The sequence below is a fragment of the Trachemys scripta genome, chromosome 8, assembly GCF_013100865.1.
Source record: "Trachemys scripta elegans isolate TJP31775 chromosome 8, CAS_Tse_1.0, whole genome shotgun sequence".
NCBI classification, from domain to species: domain Eukaryota; kingdom Metazoa; phylum Chordata; order Testudines; family Emydidae; genus Trachemys; species Trachemys scripta.
The window spans coordinates 103,063,689-103,082,674 of NC_048305.1; the positions used below are offsets into that span (position 1 = coordinate 103,063,689).

An 18,986-nucleotide genomic window follows, 5' to 3' on the forward strand; every position below is an offset into this window, starting at 1 on the left:
GTCTCTGTTTTCATAAATTACAGCCCTTCGGTTGTATAATGAGGATTGTAAAGCCACTCACCAGATGTAAGAATCAGGGAGGTTTCCCTGGGGACTTTGCCTGTCTGAAAGCTCAACCCGCTTTGTAGCTCAAAACAAGGTTGTGACACACACCGAGATCTACTATTATTTTATTAATCTGAGTAAGGACTTCATCTCTCGATTGGGGGTGGGGGAGGGGAGTGTCTCCAAAACCACTTAATAATAATCAATAATTTGCACACCTGTGGGACTTTAACTGAGGAGTGCAATGCAAACAGTTAATTAAGCCTTCCAGTGCCCTTGTGAGGTACCAGTAAGATTGCTACCATAGCCAATTTCTGTTTGGCTAACCTGATACCCACAGAAAGGTCAGGGCCCCCATTTTGAAACGTGGATGTTCATTCTGGGTGCCCCTACTTGGAGGTGTGGGAAGGTTTAATTAATATGTATAGAGTCTCTTGGAGATCCTCAGATAAAAAGATGGTACAGAAGTGCAAATAACTATTGTGCAAGTGCTTTAAAAGATCCACCCATCAGAAGAGGCTTCTTGAAGTGCCTGATCAACACAGGGGAGGCAGGTGGACTTGTGAAATCCCTTTGCTGCTCTCCCCTAACTGTGTCTTTAATTGCTGACAAAGGTCTCTGACTCAAGGATTTCTCCAAGACCACAGAGTCAGACATTGGTAGAGCCAGGAATAAACCGAGGAGTCCGGACTCCATGGGTTGTATGCGCACGCACCTGGATTTTCTTGTGGAGTTTTTTGTGGGGGGTTGGGAGTGGGGTAGAAATAGCCCATCAATGCCACCCACCCAGCTGAGGAGACAAAGCCAGGAAAGTCACGACACAGTGTGCATGACACCTGTGCAGCCTACAATCTTCAATCACAGGGGCTTGTATGCCAAGGGGTTTAGCTACTAAAGGTGCTAACTCAGTTACTAAAACACGTACATTGAATGCACTGCTTGCAGCGGAAAGGGTCCTGTAAGGACAAATGAAAACATACCAGCGGATCTTTCCACATGCTGGGGTTTCTGTGAATGAGATAGATGCTTACTGCAACCAAAGAGCCTGTAAAGCAAACAAAGGGGAGAAAAAGTTTACTGATGCAGCAATTACAGAGGGAAATTCTATGTTACACAGGAAACCTGCTTAGGTGATCAGTGGTCTCTTCTGGCCTTAGTTATGGATGAAATCCTAGCCCCACTAAAGCCCATTGAAGTTTTGCCATTTGTCTTGTGAATCTTTGAACAGGAATTGGGATGTAGGTACCTATTATTTCATAGAATCATAGAATATGAGGGTTGGAAGAGACCTCAGGAGGTCATCTAGTCCAATCCCCTGCTCAAAGCAGGACCAACACCAACTAAATCATCCCAGCCAGGGCTTTGTCAAGCTGGACCTTAAAAACCTCTAAGGATGGAGATTCCATCACCTCCCTAGGCAACCCATTCCAGTGCTTCACCACCCTGCTAGTGAAATATTACTTTCTTTGTTCTTAATCCATTTTTTTCCATCTGTCTGCATTTGACACTTGCTTAAGTGGCCAGGAGGTGGAAATTAGCAACAAGTTTCTGCTGCACCTACATCTTCCCCAGCCCCTGATTTAGCAGCCCACTTGCTGATCAGAAGAGTGGAGCTTCAGTACAAAATAATGTGTGTGTCTTGTCTCTCCATCTGTTGGTCAAGATGGGATCATTTCACTCAGACGTTCTCACGTTTTTAAAAGCGTGGCAGTGGGCTTGGAAGAACAAAGGGCCGTTTTGAATAGTTCTTTCTTGGGGAATGTCTACACTTGGAGCGGGAGTGTAAATTCCAGCTTGAGGAGACATTGGACTTCAATGACTGCCTGTGGCGGGGCAGTTACCCACTCCTCGGAGAAAAGGTAGGCTGAGTGGGGAAGTGGCCACAGCTGTGGCCACACCTAACCAGGCCACAGCAGGCCCTGATAAAAGGGCTGAGGGAGGAGCTGGGTCAGTCTCCCTCCAGCCTTGGAGTGGGAAGGGCCTAGCTGCCTGGGAACAGAGGTTACCTGCCGCAGAGCAGCGCTGGGGAAAGGCAAGAGGAACTGGGGAGCTCCAGCCTGGCAACTCCCCAGGCTGAGGCCCTGGGTAAGGCCTAAGCAGGTACTGGGGCTACAGAGATAGGCAGAGGCAGCTGGTCCAACCCCCTTGCCACTCATGAGTGGCCATTACAGACTGCAGTCTGCCCCCAGGGAAAGGGGCTACGTGGTGACTGGCAGTAGCTACTAAGGTAAGGTGGGGATAGAGGGTTGGGGGTTCCCCTGGGAGGGGAGACCCAGAGAGTGGGGGTACTGCTGGGGCAGAACCCTGAGGTAAAGGGCACCGGGGTCTGGGAGGGACACAGGGGTCTGAGGCAGGCGAGACACCGGCCAGCAGAGGGTGCTCCGAGGCTGGAAAAGAGATAATTCCCAGACGAGCAGCAGGAGGCGCCGCACCGATGAGTCCGCGAACTGCTACGCTGCCTTTCACAACGGGCCAGGTACATATTCTCTTGGGCTTTAGGGGCCTGATCGAACACCCGGTGAAGTCAGTGGGCGTTAGATCAGGCCCTGTCGGAGGATTTCTATTTGATTTGTTTTCCAAATTAAATGTCACTTGTTCAGTATCCGTTTAGGAGGAGAACACGTCAACAGGGTGAAAATCTGCTGATTCCTTCTGACAGGGGGGTACTAGATGTTCACTGCCCCCTGCTGGAGGCCCTGCTGCCATGGTAATAGACTCATAGACTTTAAGGTCAGAAGGGACCATTATGATCATCCAGTCTGACCTCCCGCATGATGCAGGCCACAAAAGCTGACCCACCCCTTTCCCTTAACTCAGCTGTTGAAGTCCCCAAATCCTGTGATTTAAAGACTTCAAGTCGCAGAGTATCCCCCAGCTAGCGACCCCTGCCCCATGCTGCGGAGGAAGGCGAAATCCTGCCCTACGAAGCAGTTCTTTTGGAAGAGAAGAGTAGCGAGCTCAGACCTCCAGAAGTTGCCTAGAGAGGCCTCCCAGGATCAGCTGCTGGAGGAATAAGTGAGGCTAGAAGGGCTGGGAGCAGGCAGAGGCCAATCAGGGGCCAGCAAGCCAGATAAAAAGGGTTCGCTGCTGCTTTCAAAGGCCAGTTCTGGGTGTGGCTGTGACAGGGAAGGCGCTGTCTCCCTGATTTAAGACTAAAACCTGGGCTGGTCATGGGCCTAACGCTGACAGTTTGGTTAGATCTGTGAAAGACTGTTATGTTATGGTCTTTAACACCCAGGTGGCCATTTTGAGTTGAAAACTGTTTTACAGAAAACTAAATTAAGGTGAGCCTGCTCCACAGGACACCCCAGCTCTGGTGAGCCCATGATATCCCTATTGTGACTGTAGAGTAGCATCCCATTCCAATTAGTTTAGGTTACTGGATCCCCAGTGAGCATGAACATTGTCGGGCATTAAAATATAAAACCATCATCTAGTAAAAGATAAACCAAGAAATTAATTTATTTAAACATTAGGGGGTGAAGTTCATCTCTGTGCAGAAAGGCTCATGAACCACTCACATCCCAATTAGTCCTTATTTTTTAGGACTTAAATGAGGCATATACCTTGTTCTGGCACCCGGACTGGGGTAAATTTCACACTACACACTTTGACGTGAATAATCAAGAATCTTGTGTGAATAGAGAGGAACAAATTAAATGCTATGGATACAGGAGAGCAAAGTCCAACTTTCTTCATTATTTTTTAAAGCAAATATTGTGCAAAGTTCAGAACTAGGGCAGGGTGCTGGCCTGATAATCCTGCGGAAAGAAATCTGTTTGTCCACCGATAAGAAATTTCCCAGGCAGCAGCAATGTAAATTGCCCCCGAGTCAGGCCAAGGTTTCATAGAACTGGCCTGGAGGGAGCTTAATCTCCAAGATCTCATTCCGTCTCTACTCTCTTCAGTTGTGTTTCAATTGTGGTGGGTTTTTGTGTGATATGATACCAATCCACTGTGAAAAGGCATAAATTAACAGTGAGTAATTATGGAACAATTTACCAACGGTTGTGGTGGATTCTCCATCACTGACCATTTTAAAATCAAAATTGGATGTTTTTTCTAAAAGATCTACTCTAGGAATTATTTGGTGAGGGTGGGAGGAGTTGTCCAGCCTGTGCTATAAAGAAGGTCAGACTAGATGATCACAGTGGTCCCTTCCAGCCGTAGAATCTATTAATTGAACTTAGATCTCTGATTCATTTTATATAGGCACATGACCAACGGTCACAAATAATTCTTGCTCTAACGTCATATGTTGCTTTTCAACTGGCTAAACTTGCAATTCCATTACCCAACACTAATCCCTAGAGCAATCGAGTACCCCTTTCTAAAGGACTTAAGTCTCCGCTCTTCACAATATTAGAGTGGTCAAAAATTTGACTCAACATTTTTGCGTCGGAATTCATTCAATTGGTTTCCAACAGTTTGATTCTAATCGCCTTCTTCTTCGTGCACTTCATCTCCTGACAACCAGAGGGTGCTGTCTGCAGCTTTTTATATCAATGCTTGCTCTTCTAATTAGGGTGACCAGATGTCCCAATTTTATAGGGACAGTCCCGATATTTGGGCCTTTTTCTTATATACGCTCCTATTACCCCCCCCCCCATCCCCTGTCCCAATTTTTCACACTTGCTGTCTGGTCACCCTACTTCTAATGACATATAACTTATTTAGGGGCGGGCCATATCCTTATCTCCGTTTCTGAGGTGTAGCTCTCATGGCTGTCAATGGGAGTTGTACCTGTATAGCTGAGAGCAGAATTTGACCATTAAAAATTAATGGAAAAGAGGAACCCAAATACAGACCTTCTGGTAAGGTACGTCCATCGTGGAACGTGATGGATTTGCTGAGCTGTCGGGACACTCCTGGTACCGGAGGGTAAAGGCGAAGGCTCTCCTTGATGCACATGGTGCTGTAAGTCATCTTGCCAAGGTCATCCCTGAAATGACCCAAAGGCAAGGGTGTGAGTGAGTGATTCAGATATTTCCAGCACAGCTATTCCAGCAAGCAACAACTGTACCCAGAGCATACACGCTGTTTGCATCCGCCGCACCTCTGGTTGTGGTTTGGAATTATAACTTTCCCTCCATCTGCTTGGACTTAATTTGAGGGTAATTAATATTTGCACTGCCCGATGCCCTGAAATGCAGTGACACGGACTAGATTAAATATAGATCAGAGGGTCTCTGGCCGCATGTGACCCAATTACCACACAGCTGCAGCCCAGCTCAGCCATGTGCTAAAGGCCGGCCCACGAGGCGGGGTCCGGGTTTCCAGCTGCCCAGCACGGCGGGGTCAGGGCTGCTGGCCCGCCCTGTGTGGTGGGGGTCCGGGGTTGAGGCTCCCAGCCAGCCCCACGCAGTCGGGGATCTGGGCTCGCCACCCAGTCCCAAAAGCTCCAGGGTCCGGCGCTGCCGCCCAGCCCCGCAAGCTCCGGGGCAGCCGGCCAGCCCCATGCAGGGAGAGGCCAGGGTCCAGGGCGGGCAGCTGGCTGGCCCTGTGTGGTGGGGGTCCAGGATCAGGGCTGCCGCTGCCCTGCCACCCGGCCCCTGCGGCCCAGGTAACAAATTGTGGGCCACATATACAGCCCACAATGATAAATAAGTTGAGAACCACTGATATAGATATTGCAGGCCCAGTTTTCAGAAGGGCGTAGCATCCACTACATCGAATGAAGTCATAACTACTGTGTATTCAGTGCCTCTGAAAACTAGGCCCTGAGCACCTTGGCTTCCTAACTAACATGTATTAATACCTTATCTCCTAGTAACAACAATGATAGGGAGGAATCAGATAAATATGAAAAGGTGAGATTCACCACTGGATAGTAGTCCTGTCTCCCAGAATCTCCTTGATCTCTTCCCTGCATCGCTGCTGGTGCTCTGGGTGCAGGGCCAGGCAGTACAAGAGCCAGGAGACCCCACTGGCCGTGGTATCGTGACCCTCAAACATAAACGTGTCCACCTCAGCACGTAGGTCTTCATCGGATAATCCAGCTCCGTTTTCATCCTAACAACGCATGGACACTCTCAGTGGCACAAATGAATCCAGCAATAGGAATTACAGTCACTCATCATGCTGGCTATCACTAGGCCAACCCAGTTCAGGCGGGAATCCAAAATCTCTTTGTCCCAGTGCCCATGGACAACTCCTGCTGCCTCACCCTGGCACAGAGACGGGAAGAGGAAGGTTGGCTCCTCTTGTGGAGGAGCAGTGAAGAATTGCTCCCTACAGCACACTTCTTTTGGTTTTCTCCAGCAAGAATGCTCTCCCACTTTCCTTCAGAGACTGTTCTGGAGGCCCAAAGGGTCAAATTCATTCTGGTCTTACCCAATTGACTGCCATGAAGTTGTATCAACTTTTGACCAGTTGTGTCTATGTAACGCTGACAGGCCCTGGTCATCGGTGGGCAGGATTGAACCTGGGACCTCTGGAGCTTAGTGCATGAGCCGCTACAGCATGAACTGAAAGCTAACTGGCTGTTAGCTAAGTCTGTAGAGCAGACTCATTAATCTCTTTCCCTCTCTCTAGGTGGTCTTGGTGCCACTAGAGGGGACAGAACACCACACCCAGGAGGTGTGTGGGTTACATCTACATTTCCTTTTCTTAATATTGCCCCTTTAGTCCAGGTTATGCCACCTGTCCTGGGAAAGGAGTTATGTCCCCTGTAAAAATTAATCTGCCCTCTCTACTCTTCTGTGTAGACACACACCACTCCAAGAGCTTCCAGCAAGCAACTATGAGGAAGGGAGAAGAGAATATCTTCACTCTCCAGCGCTATGAAATGACAGCTGGAAAGAAGACTTGAGAGCAAGGCCTGCCTATGCTAGAGAGGGGTAAATTGAAACAAGGGGGCTCCCTAGTGGACTGAATCAATTATTGCAGATTGGAAAAGGAGGTTATTGACAAGAAGTGAGATTTACATATAGATGCTTGATTGGTCACTAACTGAGCATGGGGACTAACTTCTCTTTTCATTTTCTCTACGGGGGCCCGGCAGTTAAAGTCTGGAGGCCCACCCAACTTTCAGTAGGATGAGAAGAGGGAATATTTTATTTAATCACCAGGTGAAATTCACTCTAGGCAATAGGCCAGCCATGAGGCTTATGCATCACTTCAGCCCTCATTTGAGGGCCTAAGTGGTGCATTAGTCCTGTGCTGGATCTCAGCACAAGGGTGCAGTTCACTTGGGATCACTTCTGGTGGTGAAGCCCAGTGGAACATACCCCCTGCTTGGTGGTATTTAGTGCACACGCATTCCTCCATAACTCACTTTGGCATGGAGAAGAATATCCAGAAAGTCCAAGTGCCTCTTCTTCTGGACCTTCTCACGTTCTCGCTCGTCCTTGAGAGACTCCTTCCGCTCCCGGATCACCTTGTCTGCATTCGAAAACGATTGAAGTACACCTTTCAGCTACAGCCGGTAGAGCACTGTAGTCCTGGAGACTGCCTGTGTGCTCTCCAAACACAAAGTGGATGGCCATTCAACTACACCAACCCTCCTCTGACCTATGGGAACATGGTAGCATTCACTCTGTTACCATAGTATGTAGGCCAGATCCCCCAGATTTAGAATCCTTCTGTTCGTTGAAATCAATGGATGTTAGGCATCTAAATACCTTTGAGGGTGTGGGCCCTCGTGCCTCAGCAAAGGTCTGTTAGGAGGCTTTCAGGAGTGGGGACTTCCTCCTCTCCTGACCCCATTTACCTCAGCACCTCTGCCAACCCCATTTACTACACTCCAGGAACAATATGGCACAATTAGGATTCAGAGAAAGGTCACTGATCAATTCCGGTGCAGACCGGGCATGAGTGAGCACCCAAAGCTGTTACCCCAGGATGGCCATTCATGAGTCAACTTGCTGGGTCTCCACCTGGTTCCTAGCTGCCTTGTGCTCACATCATGAGAAACAATGGTACATCTGACAAGTCACTGGACCCTTGGCTGAAAACTCGGCACTGAGGCCAGGGAGCGCATGGGCCAGATCGTCTGCACTACTCAGCTCTAGCCTTTTAGAAGAAGGTTGGAGCACATTGGTCAGGAGCTGTAATGGCTGCAGCTTGTTTTGTGGCTAGAGAGGGTTCCATGTTAAACACCCCAAATGCACAAAGGATTCCGAAAACCAAAGGCCAGAGTGTTGGGAAGTACCTGTGTGGCGGTGCGCAAGCTGGCAGGCCTTCCTGAATTGGAAACCATGAGGGCTGAGCCAATAAATGAGATCATTGTGATACGGGAAGATGCGCAGCCTCTGGTCCACCAAGTAGCTGAGGTCAAAGACGGCTCGGATGTAGGAATTCTCCCTGGGTTTGGAGGTGAGGGACAAACAGAAGGGATTTGCTTTCAGGAAATCAAATATTGTATGCCGTGGTGCACGTGGTCCATGCTTACTTTCACCCATGGACACCCTCACTGCCCGGCCCCACCTGGTCACAGGCTACAAAGCAGCACCATCGTTTCAGAGGGAACAGTTATCTCTCTCCGAAGTATGATCAATTTTAGTACCGTAATGTAACATGAGGGAGCAGCTGAATGGGATTTTAAAGCAGAAGATGGTGACCAAGAATAGAAGGGAGGGGCAAATACATAAGGACTCCATATATTCAACTAGATACCACCCAGGAAGGAGTGGGCTACCACTATTAGTTATAATACAATAGCATCAGAAGGCCTTATGCAAGACCAGAGCTCTTCTGGTCTAGGCCCTGTATGCATACATGGTAAGAGACAGTACACTGGGCCATGCTGCAGGGAAATACACAGTCTGAATAAACAAGACAGTCTAAGGGTAGGAGAAAGGGAGAATCATTATCCCCCTTTTACAGATGGGAAACTGAGGCACAGAGATTAGATGGCACAAAAGGAATCTGTAGCAGAACTGGAAATTGAAGCCAGAGGTCCCGAGTCCCCGTCCAATGCCTGAACTGCAAGACCATCCTTCCTCTCTGCCTCAGGAGGGAGGGAAGCAAATATCCCACGCCTTGAAAAGGCGGTAGTGTTCTCAATACCGCATCCGCTCCTGGGAGCCCAGCGACACTCTGGCAGAGGCAAAATCTTTGCTGTGGGTTATCTGCTGAGAAGGAAATGTACATGCTGAGACTGTATAATACTCTGGGAAATGTAAAAGTCACCTCTGGCACAGAGTGACTGGCAGCCGGAGGTGGGATTCCTGTGCATTCCACCCGTTAAACTGCATGGACTGTTGGAGAACTTTTAAAATGAAGGTGGGATAAATTTACCAGTCATAAGCAACTTGCGCAGTTTATTCATGGCCAATGAATAGCAGCCTTACGTCAGGACCCAAGAGCATCTGGTACTGACCTGTCAGTCTGGCAGTTGCTCTGGTAACTGAAGGCACATTTCATGATGCTGTCGAGAGTCATCAAGCTGACATGTTCAAAGAGCTCCACTGACTTCTCCTGTGTGATCAGCTGTTCCCACTTATCCTAGTGCAGGAAGGAGACAGGTGAGAAGGCCCAGAAATGCCTTGCTCTGCAGTGTCAGCATTTACCTTCCATCTTAAAAATAAACGCGGGACATCTTTAACCAGTTGAGTATTCTAGGCAACAAAATATGGGAAAGGGAGACACTCCCTTATTTCTTATTTAGAGATGCTAGTTTGAAACAAGAGGAAGCTAGGAATCTGACTTGGCACATTTGGTATAGACCCAAGTTATTTTTCTCTCTTTTGCCTTTGTCCAGAGTCAGTTGCTTTGATCGTTACACTGCACGTTATCTTATGGTATGGAAAATTAGTCAGAAAAATTACTATGTACAAATGGGCCCTCTTGAGCCAAACCCTGATGCAAAGGTCTTGGGCTGGCCCTCTGCACAGGGGTGATCTTTTACTTTAGTCCCCATGTATAGGATGCCAGACGCTCTGCCCCCAGCCTCAACAATGCCTTCCTCTTCCTTACAAGGCAGGTTCACTACCAGACAGATATCTGTCCCATGCCAACACTGCCAGTGTCAATTCAGACTGGAGACACGCTAATGCTGGCCCACAGCCCATCCTGATGTGTCAAATGTCATTGCCAAAGGCCTCCTTGGAAGAAGCCTCAGGCTCATATCACGGTGAGGTCAGAAATAACTGCCACCAGGGGAAGTGTTGGAGTACAGCAGAAGCCACAACGACAGCTGAGTGGTCCCACAATGGGCTATTAATGTTTAGTAATGTGGCACTGTGAGGCTCTTAGGTGTTATTATAAAAGTCAATCTAAAAATAATTTGTTCATTGATCAATGATTTCAGGTACCAGTTCTGACTGATATAAAGGTCACTGATGGCTGAGGATGTCAGATGCTTAGACTTTGATATATGATTTGTATTGCGTCTTACTCCTGCATAGGGGTGGCCATAGCTAGATTAGCCAGGAGCAGCCCTGGAAAGGAAATTGATTAAAAGACTTGCAACTCCAGCCTGGGTTCTCCTTTGCATCAGCTGGGGTGTAAGTTTATGCAAGTATTTGTAGGATGCAGCTTGCTTCCTTGTGTGTGGGGGGTGGGGGCGTTGGCATATTTATATAGGCTTGGAAGGATTAGATGCATTGATAAATGTCAGTGAATGTCAATTTCAAATACATACACAAACAGAGGGGGGAAATATTTCCATAGATAATAAATCAAAATATACAGATAGGAGAACTTAGAGTTTGATTTAAGGCTAGTAACTTTGTCAATGTGATGTTGACAAATTGTGTTTTAATGGTTAGAAAGCGTTACCTTTTTGAATCTCAATCTCTGTCTTTAAATAATTATTGTCTGGCACCCCGATCATTTCATGAAACTGTGACAAATTTAAACTGATGATATGAAAAAAGCTAACCCATAATTTTGTGCAACTGTCAAAATTTAAGTTGAAAATTGAAAAAAAAATGCTTACAAATCATCCGTATTAGCTGTCCAAGATATATAAATGCATAAATAAATTCTACCAAGCCTATGGGGAGAGAGATCACCCTCTAGTGGCACATATAAGAATAATAGCATCTGCTGTATGGTTTGTAAGTTTATAGGTTCAGTAAAGTTTTATGCACTGCAAAGGCTTCCAGCTCTTAACACCGCGAAGTTTGCACTGGGTTATGACATCTGCCAACTGGCATGTGGGGGCGGGGAGAAGCCACAACTCTGTGGCTACTCTTCTCCCCTCCTATCCTATTCACTGCCCAACTTGCTGGGGTTCAGAAGTAGTAATACTGCAGCGTCGGATCTCACCTTCCCTTCCCCCCACCCACCTGAAGCTGTAGTCTGTGCAGGCTAAATAGAAGGGCTGTGGTCAGTGGGGCATTATGTGCCTGCACAGCCACAAGAAGGCAAGTGAGAATCTTGCCCATTATATTTAAAACTGTAACGTATTAGCTCTTTTGCTGCCCTATTAAAGAAGGTAGCAAAAGAGGCCGCAATACTGGTCAGTCTTAAGGAGAGGTGACCTACTAGTGAATGTGTGTCCCTTCCAGATCCATTCCAAAGAGGGTCTGGGTCTGTTACAGCTCCCAGCCACACCCAGAGGCTCTTTAGCTCCATACAAGATGTACAGACTCATGTTTTCAGCGGTGGAAGTCCCCCGTTCGATCCCAGTTATATTGGCTGACACATACAGAAAATAGGGCTGTTTTATTTGTGCGTCAATATTCTGGTTTCTCTCCATGCACATACTTGGTTCACTCAGTAGTGAATCTATGCTGCAGGGCTGTTTTTAATTCTCACACTAGAAGGCAGTGTTGTCCACAGGGAATCAGAGTTCTTTCAGGGACAATGCATTGCACGTTTAGTTGCTCTTGTACCCAGACTCCCTGACAATGTAGCTGCAGAAATTAATGAGGGTCCCATGCGCAAACCTTGTAACTCTATTATTTTTCCTGCACAGAGCCCACCGAGAAGTGAAACTGTAGTTGCAATGTGTACTATGGAAAGCAGAGATTGCAATCTAAACATATATATCTTCCTACTGTATTTTCCACTGCATGCATCCAATGAAGTGGGTTTTAGCCCATGAAAGCTTATGCTCAAATAAATTTGTTAGTCTCTAAGGTGCCACAAGTACTCCTGTTCTTTTTGCGGATACAGATTAACACGGCTGCTACTCTGAAATCTAAACATTGTGAATATTGGCATCTCAGGGTATTTTCTAATCCCCAGATCACAAGGTTGAATCATCCCAATCCTAGGGTTTAGGAATGCATGAGATCCCTTATTTAATCCTGCCTTTCATATAAGTACCTTTAAAGAGTACCACCACTATTGTAGATTAGATGTGATTTTTGGATCACGGTAAAAGGGAACCCCAAATCCCTGGATTCTAGAATTGTTACCTGTTGAAAAGCAATGAAATACTGCAGCTGGAATCCATTTCAGAAAGGCCCAGACTGCCAATTGTCTAACAGGCAAAACGCATTAATTAACTCAAGAGTAGAGCTGGTCGGGACCCATTCCTCACCCACCTTTTCATTTTAAAATGTGTCCCTCACAGAGCTGGTCAGAACACCAGGGCATTTTCCATTGAAAAGGACAACTTTTCATTGGAAAACAAAACTCAAATCCCCACAAATATTTGGCTGTAAACTGCCGAAAAGTTTTAAAAAATTGTTTTAAAGTTTTGATGGGGAGAAAAAACGAAAATTTTCAAGGACAGGAGACGCGTCACAGGCAGATTTTCGTTTACTCAAAACACCATTCTTTGATCAGCCCTGGTCCCTTATTATTATTATTTTTTAATGATATTATAGGCCAGGGGTAGGCAACCTATGGCACGCGTGCCCAAGGCGGCACGCAAGCTAATTTTCAGTGGCACTCACACTGCTCGGGTCCTGCCCATTGGTCTGGGGAGTTCTGCATTTTAATTTAATTTTAAATGAAGCTTCTTAAACCTACTAAAAACCTTATTTACTTTACATACAACAATAGTTTAGTTATATATTATAGACCTATAGAAAGAGACCTTCTAAAAACGTTAAAATGTATTATTGGCATATGAAACCTTAAATTAGAGTGAATAAATGAAGACTCGGCACACCGCTTCTGAAAGGTTGTCGAACCCTGTTATAGGCTTTGCCACAGAGTCTGTACATTTTCTGGACCAATTAGTTGCTATATCTCAGAAAAGAAATGTGATTCATTCAAAAAGCTAAACCACCAAAAAAGAGAATTTCCATGGAATTATAGACTGTACAGGCTGATAACAGCTAGGTAACAGCAAGAACAGCAAGGAAACTCTTGATCCATCACTTTGCCTTCAACCCATCAAGGATCAGAAACTAACATAATAAATATGGCAATAGCAGTCATCATTCCTACCAGCATCACTTTGGTAGAATCTGCAATCAATGGCACGTAAGGTTTCAAAATGTCATAATGAAACCCTGGAGTCAGCAGTTTACGATGCTGGTACCACTTTGGCCCATGTAAGACCAATAATCCTTTCCCTGGGGGAACACAAGCAATAGAATTCAGATCATTTCAGATTTTAAAGACCATAAGCAGATATTTTTGATGTATATAGGTAAAGCCTTAGCCTACAATAACTAAAACTTCCATCAGAGATGGAAACTATTTAGTCACATCTACTCCATCTCCTATTTGCTAGGATAGTATATTTTCTAGTGCTACGATAACAAACAACTGATAGGAATGCAGAGGATCTTGATCTTTCATCTTCAAATTTCACCATGATTGTTCAGGATCATACTCCAGACGATGATTTTATTGTAGGTAGGTGACCAGGTTTAGATGAAATAAGAACCTATTTGAACCTTTCACCCATAACTTGAAACTAACTAATCTTTTACCAATCTCCAGTAAAATTAGCTTTGATATTCATTTTCGTGCTTCTCTGTATTTACCAGAAGTGGATGTACAGAAATGCCTGTAGAAAGGCTGTACTCCCAAGATTCCTGATTGGACCAGAAGCAAAGAATAGAATGCCTGTTCTTATGAAATCCACAGCCAGATTTCTAGATCCAAGAAGTTCAGATGAGCAGCTCAACTTTTGGTTCCTTCTTCAAACTGAACCTTTGGATCGGGAAGGAATTTTCCTCCAAGGTAGATTGGCAGAGGCCCTGGAGGTTTTTCGTCTTCCTCCGCAGCATGGGGCAGGGGTCGCTGGCTGGAGGATTCTCAGCGATTTGAAGTCTTTAAATCATGATTTGGGGACTTCAACAAATGAGTCAAGGGAGAGAATTCTTCCAGGAGTGGGTGGGTCAGCTTTTGTGGCCCGCATCCTGCGGGAGGTCAGACTAGATGATCATAATGGTCCCTTCTGACCTTAGAGTCTATGAGTCTATCTTCGCCCGTCACTAGTCCTTGCTGGATTCAAGGTATGTTAATGGAATTTAATTTGTATATATCACATAAGTATAGGGTTGCCAACTTTGACAAATTCCTGGAGATTTCATCACATGACATAATCTTTAATTAAAGATTAATTTTTAATTCCTGGAGACTCCAGGACAGTCCTAGAGGGTTGGTAACTCTACATAAGTAGCATCTTTTGGGGGAGAGACCTCAGTGTTGATACAAAAATGATAATAAAAATGTTAACTTTTTTTTAAGTTGCTACAAACTTGTCTGGACCTTTACTGAACATTAAGATATAGCCATAATAATGTTTTAGCCAGGATGCTTGAAAATATAACAGGCACATGTTTAGCTAATTATGTTACAAAATGTTAAAGCTAATCAAAGAAATAGTGGAAGGTTTCTGTTTCTAATAGCCAAAGACAAGCAGTCATCAAGTAGAATAACCATTTACACCCTGATAGGAAGAAAACTGATTATGAAAGGAATTCAAAGTTGTGCTATCAGAGCAATAAATCAAGAGGTAAATTAGTCCTATAACAGATCCCCTCCCCTTTTCTTTTCAAAGAGAAACCGGAGTTTAAACCCACACAAGGAATGCTAGGAATATCCTCATTGAAATTGATTTCTCCTGTAAACACATTAAAGTCTTCATTCTTTAAACCTGCAGAATATTCATGATGGTAAATGTTTTTACTAGGGCTGTCGATTAATCGCAGTTAACTCACGCGATGAACTCAAAAAAATTAATCATGATTAACAAAATTAATCGTGATTAATTACAGTTTTAATCGCACTGTTATGCAATAGAATACCAATTGAAATTTATTAAATATTTTGGGATGTTTTTCTAAATTTTCAAATATATTGATTGAAATTACATCACAGAATGCAAAGTGTACAGTGCTCAATTAATATTATTTATTTTTGTTACAAATATTTGCACTGTAAAAATGATAAACAAAAGAAATAGTCTTTTTCAATTCACCTCATACAAGTACTGAAGTGCAATCTCTTTATTGTGAAAGTGCAACTTACAAATGTAGATTTTTTTTTGTTACATAACTGCACCCAAAAACAAAACAATGTAAAACTTTGTGGTTGAAGATGAAGGGACATATGAATCTTTAGTACATCTGGCACATAAATATCTTGCAACGCTGGCTACAACAGTGCCACGTGAACGCTTGTTCTCACTTTCAGGTGACATTGTAAACAAGAAGCGGGGTGCATTATCTCCTGCAAATGTAACCAAACTTGTTTGTCTGAGCAATTGGCTGAACAAGAAGTAGGACTCAGTGGACATGTAGGCTCTAAAGTTTTATATTGCTTTATTTTTGAATGTAGTTATTTTTAAGATAATTCTACATTTTGTAAGTTCAACTTTCATGGTAAAGAGATTGCACTCCAGTACTTGTATGAGGTGAATTGAAAAATACTATTTATTTTGTTTTTTACAGCACAAATATTTGTAATAAAAAATAAATATGATGAGCTCTGTACACTTTGTATTCTGTGTTGTAATTTATATATTTGAAAATGTAGAAAACATACAAAAATATTTAAATAAACGGTATTCTATTATTAACAGTGATAGCGATTAATCGCAATTAATTTTTTTAATCGCTTGATAGCCCTAGTTTTTACAGAAGACACTGGTTACTTTCAACTTGTGTTTCCACTTAAGGAGCAACACCTTTGTTGTTTCTCAAATGCTTAAGATGGCATCAGCTGCTTTTAATATGTATATTTGCAAATATTTTGTATCTAAATACAAGCCTTCCTATCATAATTGCTTGATATTATTGTTATATGAATAGTAAGATGTTTTATGTACAAATACAGCAAAGTCATTTGATACTAGACTAACAACTAATATAAGAAGCCATTTAAGTATAGAATAGTTATAATAATGGGGAATTAATTAATCAAAGCAAACCCTCATCCAACACAGGAAGAACATAAAATCATCATTTCCAAAATTTCCATGTAAAATCAACAACTTGAGCTAAGGTCTTACTAAGAGTTATTTAATTTTAAAAGACCGTTTTGAGGACTACAAACTCTTATATAATGAACAGGGATGTTTGGACTTTTTGAAAACAGAATTTCACTTCCTGTCAAACTAAGGTAAAAACATTATATCAGAAAATGGACTGAATGAAAAGAGTTAGTTTTAACTTTAAAAGTTATCTGGATATTCCCTGCCACAAGAACAAAGGTAATTAGCCGACTGGCTAAGCGGCAGTTCTGCAGAAAAGGACCTGGGGATTACAGTGGATGAGAAGCTGGATATGAGTCAGCAGTGTGCCCTTGTTGCCAAGAAGGCTAGCGGCATATTGGGCTGCATTAGTAGGAGTATTGCCAGCAGATCAAGGGAAGTGATTATTCCCCTTTATTCGGCACTGGTGAGGCCACACCTGGAGTATTATGTCCAGTTTTTGGCCCCCACTACAGAAAGGATGTGGACAAATTGTAGAGAGTCCAGTGGAGGGCAACAAAAATGATTAGGGGGTTGGGGCACATGACTTACAAGGAGAGGCTGAGGGAACTGGGATTGTTTAGTCTGCAGAAGAGAAGAGTGAGGGGGGATTTGATAGCAGCCTTCAGCTACCTGAAAGGGGGTTCCAAAGAGGATGGATCTAGACTGTTCTCAGTGGTGGCAGATGACAGAACAAGGAGTAATGGTCTCAAGTTGCAGTGGGGGAGGTTTAGGTTGGATATTAGGAAACACTATTTCACTAGGAGGGTGGTGAAGCACTGGAATGGGTTACCTAGGGAGGTGATGAAATCTCCATCCTTAGAAGTTTTGAAGGCCCGGCTTGACAAAGCCCTGGCTGGGATGATTTAGTTGGGGTTGATCCTGCTTTGAGCAGGGGGTTGGACTTGATGACCTCCTGAGGTCTCTTCCAAACCTAGTCTTCTATGATTCGTTGATAAAGAAATGTTGCATATTCATTAGACAGACTGCATATTCGGGAGTTGAAAATGTCACCTAAGCCAACCCCGAAATCATGGAGTCAATAAGAGTGGCAGCAACCAACCAGAATCTAAAACAAGCATAAAAGAGGTTTGTTTTCCTATAATTTCACAAAAATAAGAAGGTATAAAAGACTCTGAAATAAACATCTCCTGCTCACACACTCCCAGTATTCATGGAGCGAGTACACCCTAACTCATCCTGTCTCTCTCTACAAGCAAGCTGCAACAGGCAGATAAGAAAAACAGAGAAGACTCAAGAAGAAACCAACCCAAAGCAACCTCTCCATGACTTCAACATGGATCGGTGAGAGGAAGTTAACTCACTTACAAGGGATTAGGTTTAAAACTCTTGAAATGATTTTTATTGGAACATTGAAATGCTGTCATAACTTAAATTTACTAACCATTTCTCCTGTTAATCACCAAATGGTTAGATCATGTATTCCTGGAGAGGAGACACGGGCTAAACATTGGTAAACCAAGAAACAGTGGGATTTAATTGGATTTAGGATTCTTAATATTTGTAACTGGCCTGTTTTAAGATAGCTTGTTAAATGGCTTCTTCTAAGAAACTAATGTAAATATCGTCTTCGAATTCATAGGATTTAGTTAAGATTGCTTCCTTTGCCCAGCTATAAACTGTTTGGGGCTTAAACAAATTATTTTGCCAGACATTAAACACTTACGTATCTAATAAGCTACTAAAACCAAATTCACAAGAATTTTGGAAAACACTATACTTGGGTCTTTACTTATTGAGGGAAAAGTGACCCCTCCTCCCAACAGGCGGGTTCGCTCTCAAGGGTATAATCTCTGTTAAAAGCTCACCACAGAAAGGCTTGCAAAAGAGACTAATGGAAGTTACAGTCTAGAATCAGTGCAGCAAAATCAGTGGATCACAGCTGGCCTTTAGTAGGCTGCCTGATTGGCTCCACTGCTTCTTGCTTGGAAGAGGCAGCAGACTGGCTCTTAAATCCAGCAGCAGCAGCAGTGGCTTAAAGTATTAGCCTGTGGCTGCAATAGCTCCTACTCCTGCCTCGGTCCCAGCCCTGCTCCGGCCTTGCTTCACTCCAGGTAACCCAGCTCTGACCCTGGCTGCTGACTCCAGCTAGGACCCTTGGCTCTGATGCCTGGCTACCGACTTCTGTCCAACCACTAGGCCTGACTCCTGTTCCGATCACTAGACATGACTGCCCACCTCCCCGTCACTGACACTAACCAGTTTATCAATCTGTCATTTGTGGTATTTTGTTTAATGTTTTCTTTTTCTTTCTTTAATAATCAAAAGGCCAGAGTTAATCATTGGGATTAGTTGGCTTGGTCGTGATCAAGGTGTTCCCTATGGTATGTCAAAGAGCCCTGGTGATTAAATAATGGAAGCCACACCACTGAGTTGGCAGTAAGAGAAACAATCCATAACAGCCGGCCTACCCTTTCTTATTTCTCTAAACTCAATATTTTTAGTAATTTTTAAAAGAAAATGACTTTGTATCCGCCAATTTAAAACTAGCCCTTTCAACCCTGCAATCTGAACCTTCTTCTCCGGCATGTAACCACCTTTATCCAAAAGCTTCTTCGAGTTTCACCTTTTTTTGACACACAATGCATACATGATGATTTCAGAGAGCTTCTGGCCCTCACCACGCCAAGGAGCGGGAAATGCCATC

The 18,986-nt window shown here is 44.1% G+C and overlaps 1 protein-coding gene across 2 annotated transcripts in view; it reads right to left on the reverse strand.

Moving 5' to 3' along the window:
• LOC117881869 (cytochrome P450 4B1-like) overlaps positions 1 to 18,986 on the reverse strand; it is a 30,460-nt gene that overhangs the window by 4,485 nt on the left and 6,989 nt on the right. The window contains exons 4-10 of one of the 2 annotated variants that reach the window (XM_034779647.1): positions 13,339 to 13,466; positions 9,368 to 9,492; positions 8,198 to 8,349; positions 7,322 to 7,428; positions 5,867 to 6,057; positions 4,854 to 4,987; positions 1,026 to 1,090 (exon numbers count right to left, since the gene is read on the reverse strand). In XM_034779647.1, the coding sequence (XP_034635538.1) occupies positions 1,026 to 1,090; positions 4,854 to 4,987; positions 5,867 to 6,057; positions 7,322 to 7,428; positions 8,198 to 8,349; positions 9,368 to 9,492; positions 13,339 to 13,466 (902 nt within the window). Of the gene's footprint in view, positions 1 to 1,025; positions 1,091 to 4,853; positions 4,988 to 5,866; positions 6,058 to 7,321; positions 7,429 to 8,197; positions 8,362 to 9,367; positions 9,493 to 13,338; positions 13,467 to 18,986 lie in introns of both variants that reach the window. The other variant, XM_034779646.1, reaches the window with a different exon arrangement.